The sequence below is a fragment of the Prosopis cineraria genome, unplaced genomic scaffold (genome assembly GCF_029017545.1).
Source record: "Prosopis cineraria cultivar Desert tree isolate PC_DT_omini unplaced genomic scaffold, ASM2901754v1 PC4, whole genome shotgun sequence".
Taxonomy (NCBI): Eukaryota; Viridiplantae; Streptophyta; class Magnoliopsida; order Fabales; family Fabaceae; genus Prosopis; species Prosopis cineraria.
The window spans coordinates 34,099,947-34,127,753 of record NW_026555335.1 but is presented as its reverse complement, the minus strand read 5'-3'; the positions used below and the strand labels follow the sequence as shown (position 1 = coordinate 34,127,753).

The 27,807-nt window shown below is 30.3% G+C and overlaps 2 protein-coding genes and 1 pseudogene across 6 annotated transcripts; 2 read left to right on the top strand and 1 right to left on the bottom strand.

Moving 5' to 3' along the window:
• Positions 1-301: 301 nt before the first annotated feature.
• On the bottom strand, positions 302-6,529 carry LOC129308078 (alpha-galactosidase-like). Of its 5 annotated transcripts, none has more exons than XM_054949072.1 (15): positions 6,322-6,527; positions 6,144-6,218; positions 4,800-4,965; positions 4,444-4,701; positions 3,955-4,120; positions 3,387-3,448; positions 3,051-3,214; positions 2,819-2,916; positions 2,456-2,514; positions 2,257-2,391; positions 1,889-2,145; positions 1,629-1,785; positions 1,444-1,519; positions 1,278-1,331; positions 302-827 (listed from the first exon to the last, which is right to left on the bottom strand). In XM_054949072.1, the coding sequence occupies exons 2-15, from the start codon at positions 6,197-6,199 to the stop codon at positions 616-618; spliced, it is 1,920 nt and encodes a 639-aa protein (XP_054805047.1). In that variant the 5' UTR covers positions 6,200-6,218; positions 6,322-6,527; the 3' UTR covers positions 302-615. The 5 variants fall into 5 exon arrangements, with proteins under 5 accessions (XP_054805047.1, XP_054805044.1, XP_054805045.1 ...); XM_054949069.1 differs by having other exon boundaries at positions 6,313-6,526; XM_054949070.1 differs by having other exon boundaries at positions 6,144-6,213; positions 6,313-6,526.
• An 8,966-nt stretch (positions 6,530-15,495) lies between these two features.
• Positions 15,496-20,944, top strand: LOC129308978 (very-long-chain 3-oxoacyl-CoA reductase 1-like; annotated as a pseudogene).
• A 1,268-nt stretch (positions 20,945-22,212) lies between these two features.
• On the top strand, positions 22,213-25,422 carry LOC129308977 (protein PIN-LIKES 3-like). Its single transcript, XM_054950331.1, has 10 exons — positions 22,213-22,347; positions 22,493-22,575; positions 22,707-22,835; positions 22,945-23,062; positions 23,180-23,422; positions 23,755-23,856; positions 24,357-24,457; positions 24,673-24,725; positions 24,866-25,012; positions 25,298-25,422. The coding sequence occupies exons 1-10, from the start codon at positions 22,213-22,215 to the stop codon at positions 25,420-25,422; spliced, it is 1,236 nt and encodes a 411-aa protein (XP_054806306.1).
• The last annotated feature ends 2,385 nt before the right edge of the window (positions 25,423-27,807 follow it).

The window sequence follows — 27,807 nt, the reverse complement described above, 5'->3', positions numbered from 1 at the left end:
TAGAAATTCAAGCAAGTCTCCTAGTGTGGATGTAGTTGATCAAAGATGTAAACTTTATAAAGTTATGTTTATATAAATTATATTTTTGATCTAAATATACTAAATTTAAGTTTATTTTATGAATGAAATCAATAATCAACCTTTTACTACAATTTATTATTACTACCACCACTTAGTGGGTGCTTTACTTATTTGCCTATGGCCTATGGCCTTACTTTAACTAAAAAAATGAACTTTTTAATACAATTAAAAATAAAGCACATAATTGGGGCCCCCAAAAACAAAACAAAAAAAAAAAAAGAAAAAAGAACACTAGGCGGCCCCTAGTAGATTACTCTAATATTTTTCTTTAGGGAACACCGATCCTTCTGTTCTTATCAAGCTTCAAATTTGAAACCCAACAAAATGGATTCCACAATTACCTTAGAAAAGCATATGCTTTCTGGTTATTCCCAACTCCCCCACCACTGCCCCACAAACATAAAAAATAAAAATAACAAAAAAGGAAAATAAAAACTGGGGCAAGCCAAGATGGTACAAAGAGGCTAACACAATTATGATTACATCAATAATACATTGCATTCGCAAACCTTAAGGCTCGGCAAGAGGCGTGTCTTAGTGGCAAATAAGGACAAGAAGTGCACACCCATGTTTTTCTACTTCCGCTGAAAGCGTCCCGTGTTTTGTGTTAATGGCCTTTCCACTCCACACTTCCTTGCCCTTACAGGCATTATAGCTGCCAGGAATTACCTTGGCCAGGTCTGACACCTTTGCAGATATCACTGTCCTCTGTTCATTTAGGTTGAAGAAAGCTACATAGACTTTTCCTACACAGAGATGTAACGGCAAGAGTGAGCAAATAGAAACTTCAAATCAATAACTGCAAGCACCGAATGAATAAAGTACACATGCACATTGGGGGCAAGGATGCAGCCTGGATTTGATTATAAGGGAGAATGACAGTAAAGTCCTAAAACAAAGAATTAATGACAATTAGGTTTCAGATAAAATTTTACCAAAAAATGAGTTATAAATATTAATTCAGAAAGTAATGATAATCATGGGCTCTGTTAGTTTCCCATCCCTCTGCCACTGACTGAGGGAATCAAGACTTTGGTTTTCAGGTGTGAGAGAGGAGACTGATTGGATGTGAACATGCAAATAGGATTATGATTATTGTTTCGTGATGAGTAATTTTCTATCCAAATGTTTGGAGTTGGGGGGAAACTGAAGAAAATTAACAAACATGAGAATAAGTTCTTCTTGCAGGATCAGACCTCGCCTTCCTTTTGCAATCCAAGAACGAATCCCATGAAGAGTATGAGTTTTAGCTGCATTGTAGGCCAGCTTGCATTAGGGAAACAGACAAAAGGACATAACTAGACATCTTCTAGAAACAAATCTAGTCATTATTGAAAGATGCAGAAAAGTACAATTGTTCACCTTTTGCAGAATCTACTGTTGCACACAGGCTGGAATAACTATTTACCAGGGTCCCATTAGGGTTCAATTCCCACATCTGTCAAGACTGGAAACGTCAGCTTCCAATAAAGGTAATATGGGATACAAGCTGAACTCGTTCTAAAATAAACAAGACACTTCTCAATGAAATATGGACTGTGACATACCTGATTTGCATCCCATCTGCAAGGAGAAAATGTGCCTCTCTTAAATTCTTTAGAAGTAAGCTTTCTTTTTGGAGAAGCTTCAAGACAAAGTTGCTCAGTGTTGGCTGCAGCTAAATGATGTTTCCTTCTATAGTCTTCTTGATTTGTACTCTTTTCTCTGCATCAACACCAATATAACAATTTCTGTTGTCAACATGGACACAAATAATCTTTTAAGAAGACCTAGACAATTAGAACAGAAAAAGATAAAGTGTGTTTACAATGCCACACGAATTTCTCTCTTATGCACACAGAAAGGTGCCTGATGGTTGTTTCCTGAGCTCCTTGTCCAGCAGATTCTTTCCACATGTTCGTTAAGAGTTTCAATAGACCAACCAATTGCCTTTGACTCAGTACAGCCAGTGAGATCAATTAAATGTGTATTTGATGTTTGCCTACTTCTCTTAGATCCTATCATTTGCCCGGCAAGATTATGTCCTTGAATCTCCATATTCATCAAGCTAGTGATATATGGAAACTGTCAATGCAGCAATACTGATGAGACACTAATCTGACAAACCCACACTATTCCCCCTGCCACCACCAAAGACCATGAGAAAAAAAAACAAAAAAACAAAAATCCACATGCCTCCATATTATTTGAGCTAAAAGAATTAATCTCCAGAAGAGTTGGATTTGTGATGAGATTATATGTCGTTTGGTCAAGCTTCCGCACATCCCCTCCATACATGAGAGGAGACTTTGCCATAGCCCACAGAGTCATCTGTAGGGAATACGTTAGGTACATGTGTAAGTTGGAGAGCATGCCACTAATACTTCATGCATACCTGAGTTTTTTGCTCCTCTAGATTAAGGCGTCCATACCTGTGTGGACCTGCATTTGAACCTATATAGACAGAAAAGGAGAAATAGTTTTACGACATCTTAAAATTAAAGCAGTTCGTAGTAGTTTCTTACCATATGAGATGAACGGATGCACAATTTTTCTAAATTTTCAGATGCTTTCCAACAGATTTAGCACCGACTGTGTTCTCATTATAAACTTTAATAATATATATACATATATATGCAGAGAATGCTTCACGCAGCCAGTAGATTCAGTTAACCCATCAGTTATCACCAACCCAACAAGCGTAAAGGTCACCATGATAGTCATTCTGGACAAGGAAAAGCCTAAGCAAATTAATCACCTGGATCAGTTAGCCATCCCAATGGTAGCATATCTAAATCAGGCCATGAATATCCCCTTAAACCTCTTGCTCCTATCATATTAGCAGTAGAAAAATCCCTGATTTGGAACAAAATGAAGTTACATGAATAAAAAGACAAAAGTGACTGAAAACAGATAAAATAAGTAACGCAATTGCTAAGTACTCGGGAGGATGGGTTGTCAAAATTAACTTCAATACAACATTTACTCACCTTGTCACATCAAAATGAGCCACAACATCACCCCATGTATCCCAGTCATCTCCTGTTATGCGATATAAGTTAACTAGTCCACTGACATCCTTGGCCATTGCTGGTGTCACACTGGTTCCAGGGGACAGAGAGTATATAATGGGGCGATCAAGTGCCCTGAGAATCTGGCATGGCATATCAACGTGTAAGCAAGCCAAACATGTCCTTTCCGAAATAATTCTGACCTTCCATTTATTTGTGTTCTTTTCTTTGGGAGAGGGGACGTAAAGATAGAAGAATTCAGCATAATGTGAGTGCAAATAAAAAGATAAAGAGGACTTGCAAACTGTATGATACCTCTGAAACGTATCTTATTTCATTCAAATCTAAGTCGTCGCCAAACACACAGTCGTGTTTCACTGAAAGGAAAAAAGTCAATGTGCGTCAAAGTTGCAGAAGACTTACAAGCAGTACTGCTTAAGATTTCTCCTATGACTTTATATCTTTCTTTTCACACACATAATGCTTAAATTGACACGTAAATTGATAACCAATTTATGCTTTGTAGATGTTAGTCATTCCTAGATGTCTGGAATGCTTGGAGGAAAAAAAGGGAATCTTTAGTCACAGAATTAGTCATTTCTTAAGTGTTGCTCTAGAGGAAAACCGAATTTGTCTCAAGGTGTTTTGAGATAGAAGTTTCCAATAATATTAGAACTTCACCAAAAGTTGGAGGAAAATTAAAAATACCAACTCTCTCTCTGTCTCTCACAAGCACATAAATATCTTGATGAAACAGACAGGAAAAATGCTTCAATTAGGTGAGGATGACACCTTGAAAGCAATGTCTAAATCCATCAGAAATTTTTTCAATATAATGACAGATACTCTGACATAGCAGGATATATAAACATAAAATGAATACCATAATCAACACCCCATGCAGCATACTGCTCATAGAGGGACCTCAAAAAGGCTCTTCCAGCCCCAAGCTTCGTATTTACACTCATGAAACCATGAGGCATCCATGCACAAGCCCTTTCTGGGATTGCTATGTCCTTTGCTCGCCACACTTTACCAGATTCTGTTCCCTAGTAAATTAGGAAAGGATGAACTGAAAGGTCAAAAAAACAAAAAACAAAAAACAAAACAAACACCGAAGATCTGAGTAGACCAAGCTCAATATTAGATCATTTTCTTATTTGACAAATAATTATCCAAAAAAGGGAAAAAAAAATCACCTACCATCATCATGCAAAGTTATGCATATCCTCCTCAAGATGAATTTTAGGTAATATAGGTCACATACGTGGCCCATTGATTAGTACTATCATTAAAGAGGATAAGAAACAAGCAATCAAAAAAATTATCATGTATCATATCTTAGTAGAAAATTGGGAATGTGGAGCAATACCTTCCTTGGATCAAGGATAGGGGTGTTTGCATTGACTGCTTGAGTACTTATCCCTCTCATAACATGAATCCCAAACTTCAAACCCATGCTATGTACTTTATCAGCCACTTCTTTGAACCCTTTCCCATCTTTAGAAGAAGGCCACCTTTGTGGATCAGGCCTCATTCTTCCCCATCCATCAATCACATCAAATCCAAGAGAATCAGTATAAGCACCCTCAACTTTCCTTCTATACCAAAGGTAATCCACCACAACATACTACAGGTTTTTTGAATGAAAAAAAATCATATCAATATCAAACCAGGGTACAGCTAAATACTTAAATTCACCCTAATAGTTGCCTCTAGCATTTATACCTCATATCCATGAGCATGGAGACGCTGGGAGATGACCTCTGCGCTCTGTAAGAATTCTTCTTCAGAAATTGTCCAGCAAAAGGAATCATAGGAATTCCAACCTCTTGGTGGGGTACTTGCTTGCCGAAGGCTTCTTTCATTGTCAGATATATTTTTAGATGTCACGCTGAAATGAAGTATCAACTATTCAAAAACAATATTTTCTCCATCAACCATAAGTTTGATTAAAGGAACTTGGGAAGTCTAACCAGATGCTTCAGGGGAGAATAAGAGAAAATTATGTTCAAGCATTTGCCACTTGTTAGTCTAATTTCTCACAACTAAAGACAGAAAAACATCTGTTACTCATGGCTGATACCCAGATTATAGGTTGTATACTAAAAGTATATGTCCAAAGTCCAAACTACAATAGCTCAAAATGCTAAAATCTTTATTATTCAGGCATGTCAAAGAATCTCGAATTCCAAACACACAAGATACTCAAATAGAACCATGTTAATGACATTCCAAGCTCACACTTATTATAGGCAACATTATTGTTAGAATCATCTTGAACTCATCCAAAATAAGGTACTCAGATTGTATTACTTATTAGACCAGCCATCAAAATGAACTAGGTTTAGACTTTACGAAGCTGACTAAATATAATAAGTCTACCAAAGCAAAAAGCTGTCATCATTCACCACGACACTGCCTTTAAAGGTCGCGGCAGACAATTGATTAAAATAATCCATTTTTCTCTTGGAATGAAGTTTTCAGCTTTCACTCAAATAATAATAATAGTAGCAGCAGTAGTAATAATAATAATAATCCATTTTCAAAGTAGCTACTATAAACTTTTTTTGACATGTAGGTGCCAAAAAGATCAGCTCAAAACATCCGCTTTTAAAAGCGGTTCCCTGCATCAGCTTTCAAAAAGCACTCCACCCTAACTGTCAAATCCTTTTGTTTTTGGCTTTTGACATAACTTGGGTCCATAAGTTAACTACAACAGATATTGGATCGCAAGGTAAGATATCTTTCTCGTAAATTTTGAGCACATTATCTTTCAGGAGTAAGAAATTACACATCCTAACTGACGCAGACTAGATAAATAAGATGTAAAACAAATGAGATGTGGCAGGTTTAGTCGGAAACAGCAATCCAGCCATGCTTTCAGCTGCATAGTTCCAGAAAGTTGTCCTGCTCTAAGTTTGGTGATTCATAAAACATAAGCCAAACTGCTCTTCAATAAGCAGATTTTCGGACCAATTATCCAAGGAAGGGAGGGGGAGAAAGCTTTTCTGATTAAGCCATTTCACCAGCATCGACCAAAGAAGAAGATGATGGTGACAGTTGACATACCTCTGAATACACAAAAAAAGAAGAAAACAGGTTGAGATCACGGAGACACATTTCATGATTGCTGGGTCGGCTGTTCTACAAAACAATAGAATGGAAGTTGTTAAGTAGTGATACAATTAACTCATTGCGAAAAAAGCGAAATAATGTAAAATAATCTCTCGTCGGTTACATAGATTACACCAATGCTTGTCCTTTTCCTGTACAATAGCTGCTTTCTTCAGATTGGTCGCATATCGTCCCCGTCGGTGCTCGCTACCTGGTTAGCTCACGTCGCTACTTCACGGCTCACGCCGTCTGACCGTAATTTACCAAACGGAAACGTACTACGGAGCGGATAAAGAAATGGGAGAACGACAAACAAGGACCCTTGAAAAACATCAAGCACTTTTTAGTTTTTAGCATTGAAATATCAGGATTTATAATTTAAAGATCTTTATTTTGTATGAATTTTTTTATAGGATCTTCAATTGTCATTTTCCTTAGAGAAAACGAACAAAAATTTTAAAGCTTTGAAGGAAAGGGATGGACTTCGGAGCTTTGTTGAATTAATTCAGATTGTCTGGCGCTTCTCCCAAAAGATTAGTGATTTGTAAGAAATCACGCTTGTAAGTTGTATATAATAAACAAATAAATTTTATATTATATATATATATTTATCTAATTGAGAATTTTGGTCATACTTATAAATCATATGATTAACTTTTAAAAAAGTTATATGTAGGTTTCATGGAAACAATTTATTTAAAAATAAATTTTACAAAATTTAAAAATTATAAATAAATTTTTTGAGATTTAAGTGTAATTTAAAGTTGGGATGAAAAGATACTATTACCCTTATTTATTAGGTTACAATGTCAAAAATGCCCCTCTATCTAAATTAAATAGTAAACTTGCTCACTTCATTGGTTCACCACACGATTGTTTGCTCTGTATCACTTTGCAGCGTACATTCTTCTCCTTAATCAATCCGCATGTTGCTCACTCTATTTATATCGCTCGCTCTCTTCTTGGAATTGTGTGTTAAGGCAAAATCTATGATCCTTCATCATCATTATCATCATGATCAATTGTGATTGATGCTATTTTGCTTTGTTCTTATACTTGCCTTACACATTAAAGACTTTCTCTAAATCAACCGATAAGATTTCATTATTCAATTTAAGTTTTCATTACTTCAAGTTTTAGTTTTCATTGTTTAGCATTTAGACTTCTCATAATAGTTGCTAGGTATAGGGTAGTGGAAAAGAAATATGATAATTTGCAAAAATGTTTGAATATTTAAAAGTGAATTAAGAAGCTCTACTGATTATAAAACACAAAATAGGACTTTTAAACTAAAAAGTTCTATTTGTAACTTATGAAGTTACAATTGTAAGTTGATGGTAAATACAATTTTAGTCTGCTAATTATAAAACATGAAATACAACTTATGAATTAAAAAATTATACTCATAAATTGTAAAGTTATAATTGTAAATAAATGGTAAATATAACTTTAGTCTACTATTTATAAAATACGAAATAGGATTTGTGAATTAAAATGTTTTACTCTTAAATTTTGAAGTTATAGTTGTAAATGAATAGTAAATATAATTTTAGTGTATTGTTTATAAAACACAAAATAAGACTTGTGAATTAAGAAGTTTTACTCATATATTTTGAAGTTACAATTGTAAATGAATGGTAAATACAATTTCAATCTATTTTTTATAAAACACAAAATAAGACTTGTGAATCAAGAAGTTTTACTTATAAATTTTGAAGTTATAATTATAAATGAATGATAAATATAATTTCAGTCTACTATTTATAAAACACAAAATAGGACTTATGAATTAATAAGTTCTACTTATAAATTGTAAAGTTATAGTTGCAAGTGGATGATAAATACAATTTCAATACATTATTTATAAAATATAAAATAGGACTTGTGAGTTAAGAAGTCTCGCTCATAAAATTTTAAAATTACAATTGTAAATGAATGATAAATAAAATTTCATTTTAATGTTTATAAAACACAAATAGAACTGTGAATTAAGAAATTCTACTCGCAAATTGTGAAATTACATTTGTAAATGAATGGTAAATAAAGTTTTAGTCTATTGTTTATAAAACACGAAATAGAATTTGTGAATTAAGAAGTTCTACTCATAAATTGTGAAGTTACAGTTATAAATAAATGGTAAATATACTTTCATTCTAAGCTTTATATTTAAAAGGTAGTAGTGTCATTTCAACCCAACTTAAAATTACACTCAGATCCAAAAAAATTTTGCTATAATTTTTGAATTTCATGGGACTTATTTTTAAATAAGTTGCTTCCATAGGATCTATACATAATTTTTCCTTAACTTTTCACCATAAATTTTTACTTTTACTCTCATTAAATTTTAATGAAAGAAAATGTGAAATTAAAATTTTGTAAATAAAAATTTAGATGAATTAGATCCGGGTTCATCATGATTGAGGCATTCCTCCTGGCTGAAATAATATTTATAGATATATTTATAAACTGCTCATTAATAAAATGCTCACATTAGTAGTAAGATAAAATACACTTATTTTATTAGAACAAAGTTAAAAATTTATTGAAGTTTTAAACAAAGGCATTGAATTTGAAAATTTTTATTGATTCTACGTGAAAATGATTATAAATAGGATTCAAAGGAGGAGTACAAGAGTAACACACAAGTTTTGTGCTGAAATAAATGCATTTTATCTATCTATGCGATTCCTTATGAGGTGTTTTTTTTTTAAAAAATAAAAAGTATAATTATATTTTAATCAAGTTTTGAGGAAAATGAGTGTAATAATGTTTACATAAAAATAGATATATTCACCAAACGAACCTGCTTTTAGTCTGATTAATCAAGATGCATGATATTAAATGCTGGCATAAAAATAGATAATACTAAGTAACAGTAATGTTTAACATTAGGAATTTTGAAGGGGTCCAATTTATTGTTTGATTACTATTATTACTAATTAATCTTTTCCGTTTCCCATTTTCTAAAATTGAAAGTGGAAGCCTATTTGTTCTTGTTCTAATCAACCAAGAACAATTAAATTTGTTTCTGCTATAAAACTTCTAGTGTCAGCTGGTAATTCCATGCTTATATCTTGGTTATGGCGTTTTAATGTTTTAGAAAATACGATAGAAATAAATACTGATTTTAAATCGCACTAGATTTTTCACACATATGCATGGGAGATAAATCATAAAACTAATAATATGTATTGGCCAAAAGAAACTACTAATATGTAAATTGATGCAGGCATGTTGTGCAAGTGACTCGATGGATTAAATTGACCTTGCCCGAGTCACTTGGGCTCATTAGGTCGGATTAAGGTCAAATCCCCGACCTGAACATACACTCCCTCATCGTTATTTTTTAATAAAAACTAATTATTTTATAACGTCATAATTTTTTATATATTTCATGAACGTCTTCTTTTTATGACTGTTATAAATATTTTTTTATAATTTTAATATGTATCCAACCATTTTCGCTTTGCCCCATTTGAAGCTTATTATTCTAACCGCCTTCTTTCGATCTTCCCTAGATATGCTTGTAAATCACCAAATCAGGTAAATTTTTTGTATTATTTACATGTATCTTTTTATTAAAGGAAAAATGATAACAAAATTTCTTTAAATTATATAAATAATAATTTAATTTCTTAAAATATCATAATATCAATAAAGTCTTTAGGGATCACTTTGTCAATATTTTTTTTTACAAAAATAGACCATTTTACTCTTACTGAAAATAATAAAACCCAATCATAATTTTATTTAAGAAATCACAACTTTTATTATATAAATTACAAGAGTTGAACAAGAAATTATAATTTGTTAAATGTAATTTTTATTATTTAAAAAACCTCAATCACAACTTTTGTTAAGAAATAACTTTTATTCTATGAATCACAAAAGTTGAACAAAAAATCATAATTTATCAAGTATAATTTCTATTATTGAAAAATAAATTCTCAAAATAATAAATTCTATTCACAACTTTTATTTAAAAAACAACAACTTTTCTTTAAAAAATTGCAAAAACTAAATAAGAAATCACAATTTGTCAATAAAAATTTTTATAACATTTTAAAAGATCAAATTATCATTTATATAATTTGAAGAAATTTTATTATTATTTTTTCTTTATTAAAAACAACTAACATTGACTTTCCTGTATTGTACACAGGGAGAATTAACTTCAAAAAATTAATCATATAAATGTTTGTAAAATTATTCATTTCATATCAACAAAACTAAATAAGTAACAACCACATACTTATATAATTCATGTTACATTAGATCACAAATAAAATAATACTCCCTCCATTCAAAAATATAAAGTATTTTTTTGAAGAGTTAGATGTTAAAAAATATAAGACATTTTTAATCTTTCGAAGTGTAATTTTTTCAAAAGTGTCCCAATTGATAATAACTTTATATTTATTATAGGATATTTAATAGGGATAAATATAAAAAGATAAGGTTAGTTTGAAAGTATTTAGCTATTTTATTGAGAGGTAAAATTTGATTAAAAATTCTTTATATTTTTAAATGGATGGAGTATATGTCAAACATTAGCTGTTTCCATATTACTAAACACCTTTATAGAAACTACATTCATAATTCATAGTAGTATACTAGTATATTTACACATTCTCATTATCATGCAACAAAATTTTTAACCCCTTCATACCAGACTTTTGGAAAAGCAATATATCATTATCCATGTGTAAATAAAAACTTAGATTGGTAATATTAAATTGAAGTGGATTAGTTGTACTCTCTAAAATTAAACTTGTCTTTGTTTGTGATTCACTTTGTTCTAAACTTTTCCTCATTAATTCTAATCAATATATACTCTCCCGTGCATTGCACGAAAAGCCGATAATTTATGGTTGTTATTATAATGGATTAATAATTTCATAATAAATTACTTGGATTAATTAAAATATAAAATTATTATATTAGATTTACCTATGTGCTTGTACAAATTATATGGAAAAATAATAATGTTATGATAAATTAAGTAAGAAACTGAGATGTAAAAAAACAGTTTTTTATGATGATTTAAATGTGACTCAAAATATTTGTACATGTAAAAATAAGAATACAATCAGCAAGGTTTGCTCATCCCTTACTCGAAAACTTAATCAAAATTTTAAAATCAAGCTCTTAAGTATAAATTTTTAATAAGGAAAATTTTGAACCCCACCCCTCCAAAAAAGAAAAGAAAAGAAAAGAAAAGATATGTCCATTTTAAAATAATTGAACAGTTAATAGTAAAATAAGAAAACAACAAAATATATAAATAAGTTCTTTCTAAAGCAGCTGTGTATTCATATTAGTGAAAACAATCATGTTCAAGAAGATATAATTGAATATTAAATGTAGGCATATTTTTGAAGCAAGGATTCAAATTTTAATTTACTATGTTGTGAATAAGTAATATCTTCTACTTAAACTCAATTCCCATTTATTTATCATTGTATTAATGTAGGTTTCTTGTGTAGTATAGGAAATATCATCTACTTCTCACTTTTCATAATTTGTTTCTAATTCAATTAATCACATGCCAGTTGGTGGTTAAAGACAAAAAAAAAACATTTTATTTTTTTATGAAAATAAAAATCAATTAAATTTTATTGATATGTGAAATATAATTAAAAATACCTTACAATTGAACCGAAGCATCAACATGTACTTCTCTAATTTTATTTATAAATCACTTCCAACATGTTTCATTAATATCAAGGAAAATTTTAAAATTCATTAACTCTGTCTTAAAATTTTATAAATTCTCAACTTTACCCCTATTAAATATACATATTTTAATAATATATTTTTTTTTCTAACATTTAATAGAGGTTAAAAAAATTTATAATAAAAATTTAATGACATAATTTATAAATAAAATTAATTTTTTTTTTCCTTATCTTGTAGGACACCTACAGAGAGAGTGTATATATGTACTTACTAGTGGTCAAGTAGCATGAATTGAAGGGATATTTTCGTAAAACCAAATGCGATCATCTCCTCGTTCCCATCATGAGGGGTATTTTCGGCCACCGAAAATAAATGGATGGATAGAGGATTTAAGCCTCGATCTAGATGTCCCACTTAAAAATAAATATTCTCTTCATTTAAAAATATAAAATATTTTTAATTAAATCTCACTTTTAATAAAATAATTATTTATTTTTAAATTAATTCTATCATTTTATATTTATCCTTATTAAACACTTTACAATAAATATAAAGTCATTATCAATAAAAGCACTTTAAAAAAAAAATATAATGATTACACTTTAAAAAAATAAAAATATTTTATATATTTTAATATTTAATTTTTAAAAAAATATTTTATATTTTAAATGAAAATAGCACATGTCTACTGTGAGAATATTGCCATGAAAGAGAAAAAGAAGAAACGAAATTATTATCTTGGGTACAAGTACGATTATACGAAAAAAAAGTAGTCATGTTTAATTTGTGCCTGTTTGATTTCTTATTTTAAAAAATATTTTTTTCATTTTAAAAAAATAAAAATATTATTTAAAATTGTATTTTCTTTATTTATTCTGAAAACAAAAGTGTTAAATTAGTTGTTGCAAAAATTAAAAAACCATAACATTTTTTTAATATTTTTTTACTTTTTGTCTTGTAAAATTAGAGAAAAGGCAAAAGATATCATATTATTTTCATTAATGGTAATTATGTTAATAAAGTAAATAATTTTTTCACCTTTTTTTCTTTTATAACAATGGTTTAGATGAGTTAAATTTTAAGGACTTACTATAACTCATGTATGTTTTTAAGTTTAAAGAATATTTTTATAGGTATTCACAGATTATTCATCAACAAAATTTTTTTTTAACAAGTGGGCTAATTTATCCTAAAAAGCATTTAACGTTCCAAAACATGTCTTATATTTAATGCAACAGGATTAATAAAATAAGTGATGAAGTAATTATTATTAATTAGATTAACTCACGATTTGAATTACATGATTTTGGCCTTTGACAAGGTAAGTGAAAATAGCTCTGAAGATCACTGACCGAGATTGTTGGAGCCATTGCAGCTACCCAAAAGAGCTTCTTATTTATCCTCTTCTGCGAAATTATGTATGTCCCAATGAATTAATAATTATTTAATTTAACTTCACGTGTCAGTGTCAGATACGGCAATTTTTTTAACACAAAAGTAAACGCAAAATTGACTTCAACAGGAAGTCAAGTCATCAGTCAAATTGACTACATACTGTAAGGACGGAAATAGATAAAAAGGAGTGAAATATAAAAAAAAATATCTATTTTTTTAAAAAATAAATTATTTTTTAATTTATATAACTATAGATCAGAGAAAAGAGGGATCTCTTACCACATACTTGGTGAACATCAAGAAAGCAACGAAGATGACACCCATGACTTGTGGGCTCCCAACTTATCTGCTTTGAGAAATATAGTAAAACATATAAATAAAGCGTATTCACTTAAGTTGTTTCCCAACAAGAAAAATATCGTATAAATAATATATAAAATTTGCTATTTGTGAATATATACAATGATCAAGTTAAATGCTGATAAGGAAGGATGACACACACTCACACACCCATCGCATATAGGGTACAGAATTCACAACATTCCCTAAATAGGACAATTAGATTGTCATTGAATCAAGAGGCTCTTGATAAAAATGAAAATTTAAAATAAACTAAAATACATATCACTTTTGAACCTTTTGATTCCATAATCTTGTAATTTATGAGTTAAATTTTTATCAAATAAATCAACCCTTAATTTTTTGGTGAAATCACAGCCTTTTCATTTTTATCTTGTTTATTAGTATTGGATGCTCTTTGTGCCTTTCACAACTTTTGTGTGATAGATTTAATTTTGAGAATTTTATGCATTGATCAACCTTTAATCTTAACCTTTAAACATAAAACAACTTTCCATTAATAACTTCATTAAACCATAACAAAAAAAAAAAAATGACATGATAGGGGCTCTACTTAAATATGCAGTAATTGACATGGCTTCAATGATGGTATTAGGCTCGAAAAGCATTGACAAATTGCTCCACACCAATAATATCCTCATATCAATAACAAGATTTGATTTCACAATTTTGTAGATTATAAATCAAATTTTTGTATTGTTTTGATTGTTCTTATTGAATGCTCTTTGTGCCTTCAAAACTTTTGCATGACATATTTAATTTTGAGAAAGTTTTGTGTGGACCACCTCATTTTTATTATTGAATAAAAGCATGGAATGTCAAATTTATTTAATATGACATGTTATCTCTCATTTATGACACTTTACATAAATTATTTTAATTTTTTACATTTTCTCTCCCATCTCATTTATGATGATGATAGAGAGAGAAAAATATAAAAAATAAAGAGGTACTCTATTATAAAAAATATTAAAAATAATGACATATAAAATTTTATTTAATAGAATCGGTATAATTTTATTAAATAAAACATGAATGAGGTGGTACAAGATTATATTGTCTAATGTCTAGGATTTTTGTGAATATAAAAGGAGAAAAAATGGAGCCACATTGCAAGTGAACCCAAGAAAAGCTTTTGCAAAAGAAGAAAATGAGTATATATAAAAGGCAAAAGCCAACGCCAAGCCTTTCATCCTTTTGAAATTGAGGAACAAAGCATCAGGTAATTTCTTTCACACTAATGAATAGTATAGTTTCTTTTTCTTCTCTACTTTCTTCTTAGTTTTTTCCCCTGTTCTTCACATTTTCTTGGCGGATTGTTCCTAAAAATTATATCTTAGTTAATAATTAATAATAAGTTATTTTTCTTAGGCGTTTTGATTGTAATTTCTAGTTGAAATTATATACCGCACAAATATTAATAAAAGAGATCAAAAGGTCCACCACCATCATTTTATTAATCTGTTTGCTTAAAATTAAAAAAGGTCATATGTTGAAATATTTATAAATATTATGAATTTGCATTAATTAATTTAGTCCGAATTGATTGGTCGTTATGATTTTGTGTGAACCGTAATAGGTGGATTACACAAGTAAGTCCAATAAATAGAGGTCCAATCTATAACCCTATAGCCGTCAATTATTCTCTATCTTTTAGTTGATTGAGTCAAAAATAATGTGAGATTTTATTATTTAATTAATTAATTATTAAGGCGATTATTTGATATGATCCATATAATGCAATAATTGATAACTAATGCATATGACTCTTTTTTATCTTTTTCATTATCTTTGCACTCATTGAAAAACTAGTGGGATGTAGTAGGTTGTGTGTTTACCTGTATTTGAAATAATTGAGGTATCACAATCAATTATGGATTCTTCAAGTACGCATATTACTTTGCTTAATCTTATTTGTCTTATATGAATTGAGATCCTAATATTGTAACATCATATTTATGCATATAGGTACTAATGTTGGTGGCAACAAAGATGGTAAAACTGAAGACATCATTATTTATTCCAATGGCCAAGGATTACAGAAAAGGTTGCATCAGATGGTTTGGTTATCATGAGATGAGAGTCTATGTGTGCCCTACCTCTTACATTCTCTTCAATGTCTTCTACTGCGAATGGTTCCTCATTCTCTTGTAAATTGGTATCTCATGGGACAACATCTTTATATGCGTAAAAGAGGACTTGCCAAGTATTCCAAACTCAAAGCATTACAAGCATCTGATCTCAAGTAAACGGCAACAATTAGAATTTTGATATATTATATAGATCTGTTATAAACTTCTGTTATTAGATGATTAATGAAATAAACAGAGAGTTCTCTGTTCTGTTTTTTTTTTTTTATTTGTGCATGATCTGTTGCGTCGAAGGAGAGTTTACTACGACGTAACAGACATGTTATAATGCTATGATTACAGTTATTATTATGTGTGTTTCTAAATAAAAATATAAGAAAATTAAATATAAGGATTGTCTTAATGTGTGGAAAAATTCTTGTATAGATTTGGTACACCATGTGATCCACTCTCTATATTATAAAAATAAAGTCATTAAAAATAATTATACATAAAATTTTATTTAACTAAATTAGTATAATATATATTAATATTTTTATTAGACAGAATATAAATGATATAATATACTGAGTACATGTAAGAACTCCTTTGTCCGGTTGTTGATTTTTGTTATGTCTCATTTATTTGACTTTGACTTTGACTTTGACTTCGGTTCAAACCACATTGGGTTGGCGAATTTGAAAAAAAATTAAAAACCAGCAAAATAAGATTTATAAGCTTCAATTTTCTAACTCATTAAGAAATTATTATCATTTACTATTAGCTTTCCAAAATTATCTCTATTAAATTGCTTCAATAATTCACCTGCCCAATAATTTTGTGGCTGGAATGATTATTTATTAGTTGATAGTTACTTTACATTAAGCTTGTGCCTGGACTCACGTTAAGTTACTTTACATTAAGCTTGTGCCTGGACTCATGATTCGGCCTCAGCAAAAACTATATTTTATGATTCGTCTTTCGTTTGAATGTCCAAGAATTGGGCTGGCAATTCAAGATCCAGGACTCATCGCAGAAAACAAAAGGGCCTTTTTAAAATTATTTTTATTTTATTATTTTAAGAATTAATATTTTATAAAATATATTTTAAAAATAAAAAATAATGAAAATAAGCATTTTTTTTCCTTATTCTTCAAAATAATAATCTCATATCACAGAATTTTTTCTGTTTTTATAATTTTTAAAATAATATTTTATTTTTTATTTTTGAAAACACTTTTTAAAAATACATTATTAAATATTTTTTTATTTTTTTATTTTAAAAAATAGAAACTATTATCTATTATCAGAACAAATTGTCAAACATGCTCTGAATCATCTTCCTTCAACCATCCCAAAGTTTTTCAAGGCCCGTCAAACTGTCGCTCTCTCCAGTTTTGCCCACGTTATCAAAATTTTGAAGCAAATCTCATGCGTCCGTTTCACAAATCACGATCGTTCGTCTCTGGCTAACCTCTCCGCATATTCTATAGGCCATTGCTCAATCGTGAACCTCCTCAATTGTGAAGCCTATATGTATCAGATAACAATATTTAAAAAAAAAAAAAGAAAAAACCTCTCAGCATATTCACGAGCTCGAGCCCTTTGCTCTTTGGCAAGTGAAAATGGTTCGTTTGTTTGGTGGCCTTTTTGCATCAGCTCGTGAAGGATTCAAACATCATACTAATAATGAAGAAATTAAAGACAAGTCATCGCATTCTTTCTACCCAAAAAAAGAGACAAGTCATCGTACAAACACGTACGACGTCGTACGTACGTGGTTCCTCCTTCTATTCCTTCAATTTCTCTTAAATCCACACTTCCCAAGCTCATTGACCCAGTCCTTTTCACTTGAACATATTTATATTTTTGCAATTACTCCCACTAATTTTATTTATAAAACATCTTTTAAAAATAATTTTTAATCTAAAATATAAGATACCTTATAATAATTAAATTATTTTTTTAATTTTACTCTTTTTTAATTAATGTAAAAATATTTAATGTAATTGTATTATTGTTTAAAATTAAAGATAAAAATAAAATTATATCTCATTTTTTTTATTATTTTAAGAAAAAAATAATTTTTTTAAATGTGTGAAACAGTTAAAAGTATTTTATAATAAGGATCAAAGGAGTAATTTAAAAAATTGGGACAAAAATCCGGATCTCCTCATGAAAGTTGGATCAAGTTGATAAAAAAATTTCTGGATCTTCTCATCAAACATAATTTATTCCAATAAGTCCATCTTCCAACTAGTGAGGTTCCCCTGAATTTAATCGATCTGTATCATAATGGAATTGAAGTGGCCAGATATTTTCCTGGTGGCAACATGCTCCTTCAAGTTCATCACTCTTCACAAAGCTCTGATATCACTTGCGAAATAGGTGTGGGTTATGGTGTTGAGGCCACCCAAGAATCTCAAAACCTACGGTTCATGGGCTATCGTCACTGGTTCGACCGAACGGAATCGGTAAAGCCCTTTCCTTTGAACTGGCTTCCAAGGGGCTCAACATCCTTCTTGTCGGTTGAAGCCCAGAGAAGCTCGAAGGGACGAAGTCGAAGTAAAGCTTGTAGCTAGTGATTGACTTTGAGAACGTTAATGGGGAAGAAATAGCGAAGAAGATGGAGGAAGCGACGGAGGGTTTAGACGACGTGGGAATTCTGATCAACAATGCAGGCATAGGAGAACCATATCCGAGGTTCTGTCATGAGAATGATCCTGGGATTGTTGATGCCGTCGTGAAAGTGAATCTTGAGGGACCCACTTGGATGACGAAGGGAATACTCCCAAAGATGATGAAGAAGAAAAAACGAGCCGTTGTTAACATTGGATCAGCTTCTGCTTCTGTAGTTCCTTCCTTTCCTCTTCGCACCACATGTTCTGCTACAAAAGCGCAAGTTCTATCTATCCACCCATTAAAATTATTTAATCCTCAACTACGATCCATATATATATATATATATATATGTATATTATTACATTGTTGGCTCCACAGATATGTTGCGATGTTGTCGAAATGCACTAGTTTGGAGTTCCAAGCGCAAGGAATTGATATCTAGTGTCAGGTGAGTATAATGAGGGTGTATGTGAAACATTTTATATTAATTTGAGTTTTGATCAAAGTACAGAGACCGGTTCTATCGTTGAATTGGTCCAGGTAATAGTTGAAGGTTAAGTGGTCTAAATGTGGTCAAATCAATATCAACATGATTAAAATAAGATAATTTAATAAAAATATACAAGAAAATTCATATAAAACTTTCAAAGGAGTAATATTTAAATAAAAAGGCACGAATCTACGATCATAATGGATCATTCATATATAAACCTCACATAATCTAACAAAACAAAGTTATTAAAGCACAAATATGACACACTTCTATTTTTTTTTTATATTTTTTTAACTCAAAACAATGTCATTTCAAGTTTAGCAAGGAGGAAAAAAAAATATGAAATTCAACTTGATCTACCAATCTAAAACTCTTGACTATAAGAGACTAGTTCACCGATTTATTAGCCAACCTAAATCAAGCTTTGATGTCATGGCCATGTTTAATGTGGGTCTACTTTTGAGTATAGAAACAAGATCTGTCATTGAATTAGTCAAGGTAATGGTTTAAGATTAAGTGGTATAAATGTGCTTAAATCGGGATCTACCTAACCATGATTAAAATAAAATAATTTAATAAAAATATACAAACAAAAAATCCATATAAAACTTTGAAAGGAGTAATATATAATTTCTTAGGATTACAAAATGAATTAAAACTTAAAGGTTTAATTAATATTTAATATATATATATATAATAATTAGTTTTATTCAAATATTTAGGTTAAGCATGAACCGACCAAGCTTGGCCTGAACATAAAAATTTGCAGTTTTACTAAGCCTAACTCTAAATTCTTTTTTTTTTTTGGGGTCTGCCTCATTGGGTCCTTGTGGTTTATAAATACACATTGTATCATATTGTTTAATTCAATTCAGTAAATGGAAAATAAATTTCTTCTCCAGATTCTCTTGTGAATTCTTCTCAGGTGGGAAGCGAGCCATGTGGATTCACATTAAGTTACTTTAAAAATATGGTATCAATTCGGCCTCAGCAAGAAGCATATTTTCTGATTTGTCATTCGTACGAATGGTCAAGAATTGGGCTGGCAATGGCAATTCAAGATCCAAGACACATAGGCCATGTTTGGTAGGTTGGAATTGTAAAGATGGAAATGGAATTGAGATAGGAATTTGAATAAAGTGATGTTTGGTAGATATGAATTACAATTCTTGGGAATCCTAATTCTATGGAAAAAAGCTAATTTGAATTCCTTATGTAAATCTATGGAATTGGGAGCAATTCTATAGAATTGCAATTTTTAAGACACTTTTGCCCTCATACAAATTCCAGAAAGACAAATTTGCCCTCAAAAAAAAAAAACCCTCATATGCTAGCAAAAAAAAAAAGAAAAAGGGAGTATAAAAGGGTGAATGATATTTTTGCTCATTATATATAAAACGTTATAATATATATAAGATAGTATTATATATAATATTTGTATATAATTTATATATTTATAATATTTTTTTGATATAAGAAGTAGAATTGATTTGTTTGACATTTTTCTTCTAAATCTACATGTTAGTGTATTTATTTTAAAGTAGAAGGGATGGGAACCATTGCCAATTTTATTTTCAAGAAAATGTTCCCTCTGATGATAAAACTTTTTGTTTGGCCCAAGCTAGTGAATAATAGTTACAGATATAATCTATAATTTATATAATATTTCATTAATATATAAAATACATAAGAAAATTGTTACACAATTAAGTTTTTATTATGTTTTGTTTTAATTTTTATATAGGGGTATTTTTGTCTTTTAAGTATAATTCCATTTCCATGTCTTGCATACCAAACAAAAGTAATGCAAGGATTCCATCTAATTTTTCTGACATACCAAACATACTTTTATAATTCAATTCTATTCCAATTCTGATTCCAATTCTGATTCTAATTCCAATTCCAATTCCATCAAAAGCTATTACATCATATCAAACGAGGCCATAGAGAACATACTTGGGCCGAACAATCAAATCCGAGATCCGTCCAGTTTCCAAACCTGTGGCTTCTTCAACCATACCAAGGATTGTCAAGACCCGTCAAACTGTCGCCCTCTCCAGTTTTGCCCACGTCATCAAAATTTTGAAGCAAATCTCATGCGTCCGTTTCACAAATCACGATCGTTCGTTTCTGGCTAACCTCTCAGCATATTCTATAGGCCATTGCTCAATCGTGACCCTCATCAATTGTGAAGCCTATATGTATCAGATAACAATTTTTTTTTAAAAAAGAAAATAACCTCTCAGCATATTCACGAGGTCCAGTCCACTGCTCTTTCGCAAGTGAAAATGGTTCGTTTGTTTAATTTGGTGTCCTTGGGATTTAAAGTGTATCACTACACACGTGTATATCTATGATATATTTTTTTTGGCCAATATGACTCTGGTTTTCGTGTTAAACCTGAACTGAATTTACGGTGGCATGAGCTCAAGACGTGGTATGAACTTCGAACTCAATCTCCGATTAATTTTATAATGCTTTCTGCCTCACTGTTCTGGTTTGTGAATACATGTTTTTGAATTTCTGTCTCCAAATGAAGCTGATGATAAACTTTTTTTTCCCCAGTCTTTTCAATGAAAAACGATATTCTCAATATAAATTAAGTTAAACAAAAAGGGGCTTCTACAGTTTCTAGAGCCATGCTAGCTAATTGATGATGAGTATCTCTGCACATCAATTTACAGCGCAATACCCAATCTTTACACCAAAACAATCTTTGCTTCGTCATGATGAGTAAATTAAATGCCTTTGCACAGTTAGTGATCACATGAATTCTGGTAATCTTTTGCTGCCCACAAAGCTCTAAACCTTTTACAAATACCTGTTACCACGGCTAGATCTCTCACCCATACTTGCATTAGAACAAATAAATTTAATATAAGAGGATACTTGTGAGCGATAAAACAATTAAACTTGATGGAAACTGTCCATCATAATGCCATTTTTTCTCATACTCTTGACAAAAAAAGTTTCGTCGTCCTGGTTGAACCTGTCTAGGCAGTTTCCCATCATTTTCATGTTTCAATGTCCTATTATAGTGGTAAAATCAACTTCGTACAGGCAAGTTCGTACTGAAGCATCACACCTTATCCATGAACTCATAACCAGTCGTCAACACAGAACATGTGGGTGATGTATTCTAGTTAAAATTCATATCTGAAATCTTTTTGGGGCTAACAAAAATTTCTTTAACTAGCTTACATGGCAATTCTCCTATAATATGATCATGCTTGAACAAGAAAGCATGCAGACTAAGGGTTTAAGAGCTTTGAAAACCCTAGTTTCAAAAGCAACATTATTTTTTATCTCTTCATTAGTAATTTCAGTTGCTAAAATGTTCTAACAGGAGAAGTGAGACTTTTTTTCATTTTTTGTTTTTTTTTTGGTTTTACAGGAAGAAGATATCATGGAGTTTGGGGATCTTTTTGTTATAGCATTAATGCCAGTCATAAAGGTACTTTTGCTAATTGCTATTGGGACAATTCTTGCACTGGATCGGTTTGATATATTGGGTGAGAATGCCAGGAAGTACCTGAATAATGTAAGTTCCATCCCTATGATTGCCATACTCATAAAACTATCAACTACATTGGCAGAAAAAAAAAGCAACTATAAGATAAATGAAAAAATTGCATGTTTTCATAACAACTAACATAAGCAATTCTTTCTGCCATTTTTCCCCCTAGATGGCATATTTTGTCTTCACCCCAGCTCTTACTCTTTGCAACATGGCCCACTCTGCGAATTTAAAAAGTAGTCTACTTATGCTGTATGTTTGTTTTTTGTTACCCCTCTATTTGCATTTTCATTTCCTTTAAATTCCTTCATAAGAGGAAATCTTACTGAATTTTTTTTCATTTATTTCTTGTTGTTTGTTTTATGATTTTACTAATTATATAGGTGGTTCTTGCCATTAAATATTCTTCTCACATTCATCATTGGGTCTGCTCTTGGATGGCTATTAATTAAAATAACACGACCTCCTCGTCATTTACATGGTCTTGTGGTGGCATGCTGTGCAGCAGGCAAGTTAAATCAAACTTAGTAGCATATTTCTAAAATTTAAAAGTCCTCTTAATCAAACTTTCAAACTAAGGATGTCATGTTTCTAACTACTTCAATGGATGTGAATAGGAAGCTTGGGAAACATACCGTTCATTATCATTCCAGCTGTATGTAAGGAAAGAAGCAAATTGTTTGGAGATAAAGATGTTTGTAATAGAGATGCAATGACATATGCTTCTCTATCCTTGGCAGTAAGGCACTTTATGCTTAAAAAAATAATTGGGAACATGTATGTTCAACTAAAGTAGCAACTTCAGAACCTATGAACCAATATGAAATTTCTCATCTTTTTTATTTTTATTTTTCAGATAGGAAGCATTTTCATTTGGACTTATGTTTACAACCTTGTCCGTCGATATTCATGTCAGAATTCAACTTTAAGTCAAGTTGATGTTTCCCAAATGAATCGGGTGTTTGTCCCAATAACTAATCCTGAGAACTCTTCAACAAGTTCCATAGGATTGCCAATCACTATGAATAACATCTTGCAAACAAATGACCAAGACAATGCTGTTGAAATTGGAATCACAAGGCCTAAGGGAGTAGGAAATGTTATTCTACATTCTTTTATTATAAAATATTTAATTTTTTTACTTTCCTCTGAATATTTATGCTCCCATTAGACTTTTACTATTGAAACATAATATCAATATGTGGAGCACATATTAATAATTAATATGTAATTTGTTCAAATATTATTTAGCTACTGACGAAATAGGAATGGCAAGAATGGAGTTCAATATGATATGCATGCATAAAATACTTTTTACTAGTTTACACCTGAGCAATGAGCAAGGACATTATTGCCTTTGTTATTTTTCCTTTTCTCTACAATGTTACATGCAGTATGACTTGGTAATTTGACACTTACATTCTTTTACAGAGTTTACAGGTAACAAAACTTGCGAAGATAATGAATCTGTTAAAAATGTTAGCCGAAAAAGTCAATTTAAAGGCCCTGATAGCACCTGCAACAATTGGAACGGTATGATAAAAGTTTTCTCTTAACACTATTTTTTGTTGGTTCTCTTCATTAATTGATAGAGAATATATATAGGTACACACATTAATGCCTACACCTATACATAAACTCTAGCATGACTGACACATTATATCAAGAATATGCATATGGTACACAAACATATCTGAAATACTAAAATTGTACTAAAGGATCATCGTTGTATATCTTATGTATACAAACTATGATGTAATCATTACTTTCAAGGAATGAGTGCAAGACATTTGATATGTTTATATGTGAACCAACTTAAAATTTTCTAAACATTATCATAAGAATCTTTTTTATGATATAACTTTAGACTATCGTCAGTTATATTATACCAAAAATAGTGAAAGGGAAGTACTGGATAATCTAGGAAAGAAAAGAAATTTCCTTTCAAAAAGTCATTTTAATTAATAGGGCTATAGCTTACCAAGACTTATTGTTTGGTTTAAGGATCCTTCCTAATCCTTCTTCTTATATAGGTGATTGGCACAATAATAGGTACAATGTCTGGATTTCAAAACATATTAGTAGGTGAAAATGCTCCTCTTCATGTAATTGATGACACAGTATCCATGCTAAGGTAAATAATATTTTTCATGTTGATAACCATAACTTAATTTGTGTATCAAGTTAGCAGACTGAAAAAATAGAATATATGTTCTAATTGGCTTTTAATCTTTCCTAACCAAAAATGTACATTAAAACATTGCTTTATTATGCTCAAGAACAATAATAGAACTTATTGTATTGCTCAAATATGTTTATTTTATTTTTACTTTTTTTTTGAAAATGTAGTGATGCAGCTATTCCAATTTTAAGCTTGTTAGTTGGGGCATATATTGTAAAAGGTAACCTAAAACATGATCATCTTCCATTTTAGGTTAATTTCATTTAAATATTTTCTAACAAAAATAAACTATAATTTAATGACATACTAGATTTTCTTCAGGTTTAAGAAGATCAACTTTACAATATCAAATCATTATAGGGGTCATTGTTGTTAGATATATTGCCTTACCAGCCTTTGGCGTAGGCGTTCTTAAAGGCGCAATCTGTATCGGCATGATCCATCCTGATCCATTGTATAAGTTTGCTTTGTTGCTTCATTATGCTCTTCCACCTGCAATAAACATAAGTAAGTTAATTATCCTACTCAAACACTATTTATGTTTCTGCGTAACTTCCAACAAATCAATTTCATTAGCAATGTGCTATTCTTTAAGATCATAAGCCATAGACTCCATATATCTAGTTTCTTTAATTTGCAACATGTTTATCTGTAGCAGTCAAGAGATGTTGAGGATTAATACATAGCTAGCAGCAACACTTTTTTGTCCTTTCAGTTGGAAAAAAGTTTAAACTATTCCATGGCTTTAATTTAATTGAGACTATATATTTGTTTCCTTTATGACTTTTCCAGATACGATGTGTCAAATATTTGGGATTGGTGTGGATGAATGCTCAATTCTCATGCTAGCAACTAATGTTTGTGCCTTGGCAGCAATTACTTTATGGTGTACATTTTTCATGTGGCTTATATTGTAACCATTTGTGTTGGATGTCCTCTTTTTTATTGTTAGAGATTTCATATATCTATCATGAATAAGAGAAAATGAAACTTAGAGCAATAAGAAGGAATATGTAGTAGAAACAATAATGCTAAAAAATAGCTATTTTACCCTAGAGTATGATCAGAACTTGCACTAAAATTAATCTATATTTAATTTATAATGTGATCAAATTTTGCAAAAATTGATATATACTTATGCTAAAAAACTTCTCACCATAATTATATTTGACATGCTATCAAGCAATTCTTCCAAGATGTAATGCCTGAATTAAGTCATATCACTGCTCGTTGTATGCAACATTTTTGTTTTGCCTTTTAAGAACATTTAAAAAAATGTAGCAAGAATTATGAAAATTGTTGGCCACACTTCATTAAAACCTATAAGCAATAGCCTTGAAATGTTGTTTAGAGTTGTTACGATTCATAACTTTAGCCTAAAAGCCCAATAAGCAGTAATTTTAAATTATAAGTGTAACATATATATATATATATATATATAGTAAAATTAAAAATTGTTACTTTAGAAAATTTCAGTTTTTCTTCTTTCATGCATACCTAAGTTCTTCGCTCTTTAGACCTTAATTTGAACCAATAAAAACAAAACCCTTTTAAAATGATATTAAAACAGCTCATAGTAGTTTGCTACCGTATGAGATGAATGAATAATGCACGATTTTTCTAAGTTTTCAAACTCTTTCCAACATATTTAGTGCACAAGCAATGTTCTCATTTTCAACTTTACCATACTATGTAGCAGCAAAGAGTGCTTCATGCAACTAGCAAATTCAATTCACTCATTAGTTACAATAACCCAAAAATTGTAAAAGTCATGATAGACAATCTAGATAAGAAAATTAGCAGAAAAGTAATCACTTGGATCATTAAACCTCTTGCTCCTATCATATTAGCAGCAGAAAAATCCCTGATATGGAACAAAATGAAGTTATATGAATATAAAGACAAAAGTGATCGATTGAAAAAAGATAAATTTAAGTAATATAATTGCTAAGTACTCTAGAAGCTAAGTTGTCAATATTATCTTCAATACAATATTTGCTCAGCTTGTCACATTATAAAATGAGCTGACATCATCACCCCATGTGTATCCTAGTCATCTTCTATTATGCGATATGAGTTAACCAGCCCATTAACATCCTCAGCCATTGCTGGTGTCACGTTGGTTCTAGGGGACAGAGAGTATACAATAGAGCAATCAAGTGCCTTGAGAATCTAGCATGGTATATGAAAATGTAAGTAAGAGCCAAACAAGTCTACCAAAATAATTCTGACCTACCATTTTTTTTCTTCTTTTCTTTTTGTTTTTTTTTTGGAATGTTGGATTAATTTGATGAAGATATAGAAGAATTAAGCTAGATTGATGTATAATTGAGACAGGTAGATTTCTATTAATTTTATTCATAGTTGTGTTCACCTATTAGCTCAGGTTAATTTCTCATAGACTTACTCTAGATTCTTGACCTTTTGATCAATCTCCACCTTTATGTTTGGAGGAGGTGGTTGATGAAAAGAAGCAAACTTATTGTATTTTTTTCGGCTAAAATACTTATTGTACTTTGACATTCTTCACTTTTTGGGGGTTTTTTTTAGTTAATTGATGTTTTCAATATTATTAAAAAAATATTCAAATTAAAATTTAACAGCTTGAATTTAATTATTTATTTATAATTAAATATTTTAATAATAATTTTATAAGAAATTAAATACAAACAGTCCAAATCTTGATCTACTAATAGTTAGAAAACGAAAAAAATGGAAGTGAATGAGAAAGGAAAATGAGATGAGAGAATCTTGCTATTATTTACTTAAAGTAGTTTTTTTTTTCTTTTTTTTTCCCAGCGAGTTATTGAGAAAGAATGCACACACGCACACATTTATATGATCATATCGTGCGTGTGATACACATTTATATGATCATATCGTGTGTGTGGGGAAATCGGAAACGCGCAAGAATTAATTAATGCAGAATTTCAGATTTAATTGTGTTGCTTTTTTATCGCTTCGATTGAAGAAATCGGCCTGCATTTTTTAATTAATAACCTAATAATAAGAAGATTAAAAAATGAAATTTTTAATCGATCCAATTTGCGTCAGTTATTAATTTGATCCCTCAAGTTTAAATATTAAATAGTAGGCAAGAAAATATAATATTTAATCTGAACTGTGATTGACGCTCACACCATAAATATTTGGATAAATCCTGATTTTGCAGAATAATTCAAATGGTAATCACTATAATTTGGTATCGTTTCCAAAAGCTTTATTTTATCTTCCATGTGTGCGTGTGTATTGTTGCCTTTCTTACCCCTAAGTAAGTATGATTAAGAGGTAGAAGAGAAAAT

What these genes read in the sequence shown, in the direction of transcription:
- LOC129308078 (XM_054949072.1), bottom strand. Translation starts at nt 6,199, where the DNA reads ATGAAATGTGTCTCCGTGATCTCAACCTGTTTTCTTCTTTTTTTGTGT. An exon ending in TAGAGGAGCAAAAAACTCAG is followed by an intron (nt 2,392 to 2,455) that starts GTATGCATGAAG and finishes TATTCCCTACAG; the next exon opens with ATGACTCTGTGGGCTATGGC. An exon ending in TTAGCTCAAATAATATGGAG is followed by an intron (nt 2,146 to 2,256) that starts GCATGTGGATTT and finishes CTGCATTGACAG; the next exon opens with TTTCCATATATCACTAGCTT.
- LOC129308977 (XM_054950331.1), top strand. Translation starts at nt 22,213, where the DNA reads ATGGAGTTTGGGGATCTTTTTGTTATAGCATTAATGCCAGTCATAAAG. An exon ending in AAAAGTAGTCTACTTATGCT is followed by an intron (nt 22,576 to 22,706) that starts GTATGTTTGTTT and finishes CTAATTATATAG; the next exon opens with GTGGTTCTTGCCATTAAATA. An exon ending in GACACAGTATCCATGCTAAG is followed by an intron (nt 24,458 to 24,672) that starts GTAAATAATATT and finishes TTGAAAATGTAG; the next exon opens with TGATGCAGCTATTCCAATTT.